Source organism: Electrona antarctica (assembly GCF_951216825.1).
Source record: "Electrona antarctica genome assembly, chromosome: 14".
In the NCBI taxonomy this organism is placed as follows: Eukaryota; Metazoa; Chordata; class Actinopteri; order Myctophiformes; family Myctophidae; genus Electrona; species Electrona antarctica.
Window position 1 is genome coordinate 16,054,630 of NC_136795.1, and position 10,499 is coordinate 16,065,128.

General features: G+C 40.2%; 1 protein-coding gene across 1 annotated transcript; it reads right to left on the reverse strand.

Annotated features, from left to right (window-relative positions):
* Window positions 1-561: 561 nt before the first annotated feature.
* Window positions 562-5,502, reverse strand: cabp5b (calcium binding protein 5b; the record flags this gene model as incomplete). The annotated part of the gene is made up of 6 exons (XM_079519671.1): window positions 562-651; window positions 2,936-3,083; window positions 3,530-3,639; window positions 4,386-4,529; window positions 4,784-4,814; window positions 5,455-5,502. 6 exons carry the CDS (start codon window positions 5,500-5,502, stop codon window positions 623-625), a joined length of 510 nt encoding a protein of 169 aa, XP_079375797.1. The 3' UTR covers window positions 562-622.
* Between the last annotated feature and the right edge of the window lie 4,997 nt (window positions 5,503-10,499).

The window sequence follows — 10,499 nt, forward strand, 5'->3', positions numbered from 1 at the left end:
TTCTGCAATGACCCTGAGTATGCAACAGTGGGTTTTAGCAGGTCCCAAATCCCAGGAATATTTTCATTATCTAACTACTAACTAGTCTGTTAGATTTGGGTCCAATAATCAGGTACATCCTCCACCATCAACACGCGTGTGTCTGTTCCTGCTGAGCATTCAAGATTCACAGATGCAAATCAGTGTGGGGGAATAACCCCTTCTGGAAAGGACAACCCCAAAAGCCAGCTGTCTCTGCAGCTTCAGTCGGAAGGCATGTAAGAGTTACAACCGAACCAACATACATAGTATGGGATACATTTTCTTTTACCAAGTCCTCTGCTAAAAGAAGTGCATCTGAGTTTGCTTTCTTAAAGAACAATCATCAACATCCACACAATGATGTCTCAGTCTGTACCAGATTCTCTGTGAATTAAAATAAAACATGGATTGACTTAAAAATAAACATGATTTGCAAAAGATTTCCCATAACATAGCACATCATATTTTGTTGAAGATCTTAAAATCAAGTCATTTTGTACATGTACAGGTTCATTTAATTCCTGTGACATAATTTTGTGCTGTTTATTTCCTTAATTTCCACTTTTGTGCTCTTCATGCCGGTGATATAATGTTGTGCTCTTCAGTCTCGTGACATCATTTTCACAAACTCTGAATAGGAAAAAGGCAGGGTGTAAGTGATGTGTTTTTTACTGCAATAAGTGATAAATGGAACTATTCAATTTCTCATTGCTATAACGTGTTTGTTCAGTAATAGGGGTCTCCCTACCTATTCAGCTCTTAAACAGAAAATAAATGTTCAGGTTGATACAGTATAAACATTTTATCCAGTCAGAACTCTGCAAAGAGGCAGTTCTTACCAGTCATCTTCCCCTCATGTATCAGCATCACATTTCTAGTTTGGTTCCAGTCAAGTATCTTAGTATAAATGTGTGAAGTTAGGATGTGTCACTGCAAGATGGTGCAGAGCGAAAATCTTCATGTGACTTTTTATCGATCCATCAGCAGCCGTTGCTTCAATATTTCGGTGATCTTAAGGCCTATTCTAGGCTAGCCATGGTTCACATGACGCTCGTACTTCACTAGCCATGGTTCACATGACGCTCGTACTTCACTAGCCATGGTTCACATGACGCTCGTACTTCACTAGCCATGGTTCACATGACGCTCGTACTTCACTAGCCATGGTTCACATGACGCTCGTACTTCACTAGCCATGGTTCACATGACGCTCATACTTCACTAGCCATGGTTCACATGACGCTCGTACTTCACTAGCCATGGTTCACATGACGCTCGTACTTCACTAGCCATGGTTCACATGACGCTCGTACTTCACTAGCCATGGTTCACATGACGCTCGTACTTCACTAGCCATGGTTCACATGACGCTCGTACTTCACTAGCCATGGTTCACATGACCCTCGTACTTCACTAGCCATGGTTCACATGACGCTCGTACTTCACTAGCCATGGTTCACATGACGCTCGTACTTCACTAGCCATGGTTCACATGACCCTCGTACTTCACTAGCCATGGTTCACATGACGCTCGTACTTCACTAGCCATGGTTCACATGACGCTCGTACTTCACTAGCCATGGTTCACATGACGCTCGTACTTCACTAGCCATGGTTCACATGACGCTCGTACTTCACTAGCCATGGTTCACATGACGCTCGTACTTCACTAGCCATGGTTCACATGGCGCTCGTACTTGATAATCATCATGTTTCAGGGCTATTCATACTCCAGTTTTCGGTGATGAGGTGACCACCGCTATCACTGAAAACTACACCATGATGTCACTGAGCTGCGGTGAAGAGAAAACCACTGTTCTCCCCCCAACCCTTCTCTCTGTTTTTACTAACCACAGGTGGTCACCCAGACTCGCTGAACTACTGAAAAGGTGGCGACCTCTTCACCTAAAATTGGATTATGAATAGGCCTTTAGTCACTTAATTATGCCCTGCCATTTGGTGCCCAGTGCTATAGCATCTAACGTCCTTGCATTAAGCCTGCACTGGTAGTAGTAGTAGTAGTAGTAGTAGTAGTAGTAGTAGTAGTAGTAGTAGTATGCAGACAGACAATAGGCCTTTAGTGTCAATCTTTCATGAACATGGTTGTCTAGGTAGGATAATAGCTGTCCTACAAGTAGTGTCTTGAATATGCAGTACTGCGTGCCAAATGGTAACGGCTGAAATAGTCCTGGCTGGGGTGGCTAAGGTCTTTCATAATCCTACAGGCAAATACTGACTCTGTACAATGATGTTTAGCCAACATTGATTGAATAAGTTTGTTAATGTTTTAATATTGATGGACATCTAAAAATAAAACAATGAACATGACATGGTCAATGTTTATGTACGATGTATAGCTGAAGCTGTGAATAGACACAATGACGTGTACTGTATTGACACCAGTGTGGTCTAAAAGCTGTGACTGTAGACTGATCTAAACATGTTTTATATCCAATGACCAACTGCCATGCAAAATGCTGTATTCTAAGCAGCTGTATTCTAAAACTCAAAATATGGTCCTTTAAAGAGACTTCTGTCCACAAACGATAAGACTAATAGTATAATTATGGCATTGCTTCCACGCAATCTTTAACAACAAAGAATTAGCTTGACATGTGTGCATAGACTGAAATGTAACTCAAAAAGTTTGGTTTGCTGTATGCATGTATAGCAGCTTAAGTTTAGATGTGCTTAACCTAGATGACAGACGGACTGAAATACAGACAAATCCTGTTCTAGGTGGCTATATAGGCCCCTATGGAACTACACAATAATAAGTGTGTGTGTGTATGTGTATGTGTGTGTGTGTGTGTGTGTGTGCGTGCGTGTGTGCGTGCGTGCGTGCGTGCGTGCGTGCGTGCGTGCGTGCGTGCGTGCGTGCGTGCGTGCGTGTGTGCGTGCGTGCGTGCCTCACCCTCAAAGTCCACAGTGCCATCTCCATTATTGTCAGCTTCTCTGACGACAGCATCAATCTCATTTTTGCTGGTCTGTTCACCTAATAGCTTTGCCATGGCATGTCTGAGCTCATCTGATGTTATAGAACCATCGCCATCCATATCAAACTGCAGGAAACAAAATGAGAATAACTTAAGGATTACCATACTTTAAGTATAACTTCATTAATTCAGTTTAGCAGCACGTCAACCTAATGGGGGAAAATAAATGTTATGTCGCCACCATGTTTTGTGAACTGGATCAAGCAGAAATTAAACCCGAACCAGCCTGGCTGTCGCTGATAAATCCAGAATCAAAGATCAAACTCTGCTTATAGATCATCCCCCAACTTTATAGCAGCAGCAAAGCACATTAATGTCACTTATGTCCACCAGGTAGTGCAAGAGATGGCTTGTTGTTGTTGGAGACAGCTGTCTTTACAATGATTTAGGTCTCAACAGGCACAATGTGATCACATCAAACATATCATAGACATCAAACCGTAAAGTCTGAATAGAGCATGTAGTGAGTGTGAGACTTACAGAAAAAGAAAGGGTGTTTCAGTATAGCTCACCTCTTTGAACGCTTCTTTAAGTTCCTTCAGCCCGATCATCCCTGCAGTTTCAGCCAGTAGTTTGGGGCTCATCAACTCCACAAAATCCTCAAAATCTACCCTCCCTCCCACTGTGGTGAGACGGGACAACACAATTGTTAGATGCATGCAACTGCAGCGACCATAGAACCACACAGCATATATATGTACGTATGTAGCTATTTATTTTAGAAAGCTACTGCACAATTTGGGACATTTTACTGTATAATGTTATTTTAAACAATCTGTATGGCAGAATATGTAATTAGAATATAATAGCACGTCTGCAGTGGCTGGAGGTGATCTATGACCCTCCTCTTGTTTGACATGAATCTTTTGGGGCTTTCTGTGACCATGCAGCTAGTAGGCCTGAACCAGTTTTTCACAAACAATCCTGACCCGGACCCATTTCTGGGTCACACCTTTATGGGTCTGTCTGTCTGTCTGTCTGTCTGTCTGTCTGTCTGTCTGTCTGTCTGTCCGTCCGTCCGTCCGTCCGTCCGTCCGTCCGTCCGTCCGTCCGTCCGTCTGTTTTTCAATTCTTTATACTTTACTCCCTCCCCTACATCTCAGAGGAAAATATTGTAATTGTCTTTAGTTACTATAGTTTCTTGGCAGATTTAGATGATTAATTATGAATCTATACAAAACACATTAACCACTTAAGCCCTATTTTATACTTCAGCTATTCAAAAATAGCTCACCCTTTGCTTTCCAATTTGGGACCTATATATCTTTGTTGTACTGTTGTAAAGGGTAATATAACATGAATACAGCCATTTCCCTTTCCCAAAAGCATGTGCCAAAAAGGAGCATTAATCTAATGGATGTCACTCACAATTCATATTGACATTCTGGCTTAGTTCGATCAGTTCCATCTCAGTTGGCATGTAACCCATGGTCCTCATCAGGTTCCCCAGGTCTTTGCAAGATATTAATCCATCCTTGTCTTTATCAAACTCCTCAAAAGCCTCACGTAGCTCTACAAAAAAACAACAAAGATTAGCTGTTGGGCACTAACCTCATACCTCAATTATTTGTCATTTAAAGCCCTACTTTGTCATACAAGAATGTCAAGAACAATTAGTGAAAATAACCAATCTATACAAGCTCACAATTCTCATTCGTGAAAAGTAATGGTTTTGTACAAGGTTTCCACCCACAGTACGGAAAATTGAATGGTAAATGTTGCGCTGTCTTTAAGATCATCTTAAATAAAGGTATGCAAAGAGTCACCTTCTACTTCATCATGCGACAGGGTCCTTGTCTGCAAAACAATATCATGAAAGAATTAATTTACTTTTTCATAATCTTTGCTTTGGCAGCTAAATGAATAAATCAACTGAGATCAAGTCCATATCTGTGCAACGACTTTTAGCAAATAGCTTTTTTTTCCATCAACAAAACAAAACAAAACAAAACAAAACAAAACAAAACAAAACAAAACAAAACAAAACAAAACAAAACAAAACAAAACAAAACAAAACAAAACAAAACAAAACAAAACAAAACAAAACAAAACAAAACAATCAATTCATGCATGGTTTGATTTGCTGGTGGTATGCCTCTGCTTAAGGATATCTCCTCCATACATTTTAATGGCCGGTGCGGATATGTTTATCCATGCTTGTGGGCAAGACTCTACATTTCCTTTGGGAAATGTAGACTCTCTGATATAATATTTTATAATATCACAATTCAACAATTTAATTATAAGCCCTATTTTGAGCATTTTTTGTTTTAAATGACAATTTTGTAATATCTGATTTACAAGCAACACCTATAGCATCTTTGTTTAAATTGTTGAATACAAAATGTATCAATTAGCACTACAATTAATAAAAAAGGGAATCTTATCTTGGAGAAACATACAGTAAATAGAATCCATATAGCACATGTTCACTTACTCTCCTCTTCCCTCCTCTTAGAAAGATGCATGCTGGTCCCAGACTCATGACCAAGGGCTCAGTGGAGATGCAGAGGCACCTTTGTCCTTCCTGTGTGTACTGTGTTCTTGTTCAAAGCCCCGTCTCTCGGCGTTCTTAAGTTACAGCATGTGCGTGTTGGCCGCTGTGTTGTTCCTTATGACGTGTGCATCCGTGATCACTGTTGATCTGTATATGCCAGTGGGGGGGGGGGGTCTCAGCTGGATTATCTTTCTGTGCTTTCTCCAGTCTATAAAAGATGGATGGATGGGCTTAACACTGTGAATATACAGCGCTTTTGTTCGTTGAAACATTCCTGTTATAAAAATATATATACATTCACGCTGAAATGACATAAGTAATACTAGTATGAGAGGCAAAATACTGTTTAAAAAAAGTACTCCTACACTGTAAAATCCTCTGTGTTAGGGAGGACACGGTGCTGAACAATGGGTTCTCCTTATTTTAACTATTAGATAGCTAGATTTGGTTGTCGTCTTCACGTAAGGCTATAATGTGAGTGAAATTAGATCCGGTAGGGCTCTAGCTACTCTGACAGAATGAAACTGGAAGGGGTATTTGCACGGATGCGACAGATTAGATCGAGTGAGTGGAAGAGAAACAAGCTCTGACATCAGATGGGACAGGATCCTGAATGCCATTACATAATATATCATGGAAATATGTATTCTAATGGCATTAGATAAGATAGACTTTAGGGTTGGCATTATGCATAAATCATTTAGTGTCCCTCACAATCCATGAAGGATTCCCATGTATATGATGTCTGATAATGCTCACATTGATAATGCACTATACACTGTACATCAAAACTTCATGTACAAGAATTAAAGCAAGCAGTTATTAATTGACACAGCCCTTTATAACACCACCATGTGTGTGTGTGTGTGTGTGTGTGTGTGTGTGTGTGTGGGGGGGGGGGGGGGGGGGGGATTTGTGTTCCAGCCATGCACAGGCACTTGCTGCCCTGCAGGCCTATTCCCACTGGCTTGCACAGTTCTATGTTCCACAGACAAGACAACCAGAGCCAGAACCAGAGATTCAACCATCTCATCTCATCGGCCATAGATGCTAAATGGTGCATTTATATAGCACCTTTATCCAAGGCGCTTTACATAGATTGTGCATTACATTCACCCATTCACACACACAATCATACACCGATTGCGGCGGAAGCCATGCAAGGTACCAACCAGCACATCGGGAGCAATTTGGGGTTCAGTGTCTTGCCCAAGGACACTGAACATGACATGTAGACAGGAGGAGCCGGGATTCGAACCGCCAACCCATGGATCATTGGACGACCTGCTCTACCTCTTGAGCCACAGTCGCCCCTAGCCAGCAGTCCACTTATCACTGCCACAGTAACTTACTCCAGTCTGAATTTACACTTTGTTTTCAAGTGTCAGTTTTATATAAAGAAAACAGCTACTTAGATTAAAAGGTATAAATGCAGGTGCTTAGGCAGAGAGCAGCAGGCAACACCAACAACAAAATAATAAACCTGCACACTGCCAACTTGCACGGTACAAGAGAGAGGTTTCGGTCGTGGAGACCTTCCTCAGGCATAACAAGTGTCAGTTGACAAGAATTGCATATTTTCAGCTGAAAAGAGAATATGTTATTTCTGTGTAGCAAAAGGCCCTTTATCCCTTTCCTTGCACATGATTCGTTTTGGCTGCGGGCCATTATGCATAAATAAAGAAGACCCTGGCAGTGATTAGATCTTTCAAAATGTAAACTCACATCCTCCATTCTTGGTGCTGAGCCAAACTGTTAAAACAGACAATGTAGAAAAAAGCAGGAGCTCAGTGATTCAATGTTTAGCACTTCAATCTATTTTAACTATCGGTAAGTAATAGTCAAACAATGAACATCGTTTAATTGTTATGGTTGATGTATAGTTAAACTTGAATCTCTTCTTTTCACTTAATCATCAAAACATTTCATTGTATTTCAAAATTTAGCAGGTTTTTGATTGATCGATTGAATACATTATTAACAGTTTGCAAATAGTACAAAGGTACGATTATACAACAATGCTAAAAGGATAACACAAAAAGCCCTGAGGGCTTGTTTCCATTGTGGTTAAGGTTGTCTATGTTTTATTGCATGTTATTTTGTTGTACAATAATAACCAAGTGCCATCAGATAAGTTCACATTGCATTGGTATTACAATGGTATTACAATTTGACAAATTGACACATTTTCCCTATAGGGATGACAGGGTTAATGTGGTTAACATACAATTTTATTTAAATTGGGATATTATCAAAGATAAATACCAAACATAATGACATAATTTTCAAGGAAATGCATGTATTTAATTACGTCTGACCAGAAGCAGGGATACAACAATAAAGCAATGACCAGACAGGGATTTCAAAAGCAGAGCCATGGACCCCCCCAGCAAATGGAAACCTGCACAGAGTCATGTTGTCCATAGATTACCAATCAGAACCTATAGAAAGTGCACACCCAATGGTCCACAATCTTATATAACAGCCTTCATGATGTCTTCAACTATATCCTGCAAATCTTCTTACATAACAAAGTTAATCCTTGTGTTTGACCATTCATATTAAAATAACCACTCACAGGGTAATTTACCATTTATGCACCCATTGATTGTAAATGAAAGAGTGGGGTGGGAGCTATCTCTGGGAGAGCTTTTCTTTTTCTTTTATTTTGTTTTGTCCTGTATGTCTGTATGTATGGTTATACTGTTGTATTGTTTTGTGAACTGTACAATGTATCTGTGTTGAGGACCCCCTCTAAAATGAGATGTGACATCTCAAGGGGCTTATCCTTTCAATAAAGGTATATATATAAATGCTAGGGATGGGGTAAATAATCCAATCTAGAATAGCCAGCTATCTCAATCTATTCTGGTTATTAGGTTGTTAGATGACTGAAGTCTCCTGAAACCTGTTTCGATTGATAATGGATAGACAGGCCAACAACCACTGCCGAACTGGCTTACCTGAGGTTAAAGTAGCTTTATCTCAGACATGTCTTTTTAAGATTATACTGTTATACAATGTGTGGGATGTTTTGTTTTTCACTATGCACTTCCATGTCCGATGGTTCCAAAAACACCTGTTCCCCCTCGGATATTTTTGGTGCATGCCACGTACTGTATACTTCCTTCCATCTGTTCGTGTGAAACTAGTTGTCTAAATGGCCGAGATGAAACTCACATTTAATGTGTTCTTTGAACCTAATACATCAGCCCCTCCCTCAGGAAGTCCTGATGCAAATCATGTGTACGGTATACAATATGGAGATTATCTATGTGCTGTTGTTTTGTGAGGAACAATTGAGGTTGCATCTAAAGGATGGAGGTCAAACTGTCTCTTCTGTTGATGGCTCTTTGTCTGCCCTGTGAGATTTGAGATTTCATGTGTTTACTGATTTTGTATTCCATTCCACGTAATTCATATAGTTATTATCACTTCTATAATTCTCTCTCTCACATTTACCTCTTTCTTTCTTTGTGTGTCTTCTCTTGTACTTTTTAATCAGGTTTGAATGGACAGGCCATGGAGTCCATTCCTTCCAGTTCAGTGCAGAAAAGGCCAGGAGAAACTCTCAGTCTTTCATGTAGGGGAACTGGGTTTACATTCGGCAGCTATGGAATGCACTGGATAAAACAACGCGAAGGAAAAACACTGCAATGGATTGGGGCTATTTGGTACGATGCAAGTAAAACAGTTTATGCCAGTAGTGTCGAAGGACGTATAGAAATCACCAGAGACAATACCAACAGCATGGTATATATGACACTCTCTAACCTGAAGCCAGAAGACTCTGCTGTGTATTACTGTGCGAGAGACCACAGTGCTGTGTGAGAGTATAAACTGCACAAAAAACAGTTAGAGATTATTTTAGTCAACAGGGGGCAGTAAACGGTTAGACATCAGTTAACACTAAACAGGGTAAAACTCACACTCAAACACAATTGTTCTTTGAGTCTGAATGTTATCATCAAAGTTAAAAACAAACAAAAAGCATTTTGAACAGAATTACATCTTCCAACTGTCGCACACAATCATAAAGCAAACATAGTATTCAAAAAGAAAAAACATTTTCAGATGAGGGTTTGGGACATGCACACCCACACAAAACCATCAGTAACAGTTGACAGACTTCCTGAAACTGAAGACAAAAACATTTCCTGTGTCTATGCAGTGAAATCCATTTTGGTTGAACAGCTGATTGAGAACCCTATACCACTCATACCAATGAGGCAATGACATTCCATTCCAATAACAATGAATTGATCACATTAATACACTATAAAACCTGGATTTCCCCCATGACAGGATTTAAAACACACTCAACATAGGTCGAGCAGGTGCAACACCACAAGCATTTCGCTACAAACATCAATGAAACTCTAACACACACACAAATGCTGTTATGACCTGGCTCTTGGGCCATAACAAGGAGGAAGACACACCACGGCTGTTTAAAAGTGCACAAAACAATATTTATTTACAATATAAACCATAACTTAAAGTTCAACACGATATGGGGTGTGTTAATCAGTGAAATCAGTAGTGTAAGTGGATGTGTGGTAAATGTAGTGTGGGGTCAGGTGTTGAATGGTGCAAACCAAAGAGAAAACTAAAATGTTGGTGCCAAGAAGAGAGAGAGAGTCAGAGAGACTGAGTGTGGCCAACTCAGGCATTTATAGTGCACCTTGGGAACACTGGCCAGGTGCTCCCAATGCACCTGATTGGCAATTCCTCAGGCCTACAGGAATACACACAGGCCCTAGTAGGCCAACTACAGGGGCTGTAGATGTAAATGTTAATATTTTAACCACATGGAATGATAGTCCAGTTTAGACCTTTAGAGGGCGTATATGCAAAGTATCTTTCTCATCTAGCTCTTTATAACCAGACTCAGTTCTCATTGATGTTAAACTGACTGACATTAGAACCATGGAACTGCAGATTGACTGCAGTTTACTACTGTTGATTGATGGTGTCTGTATAGT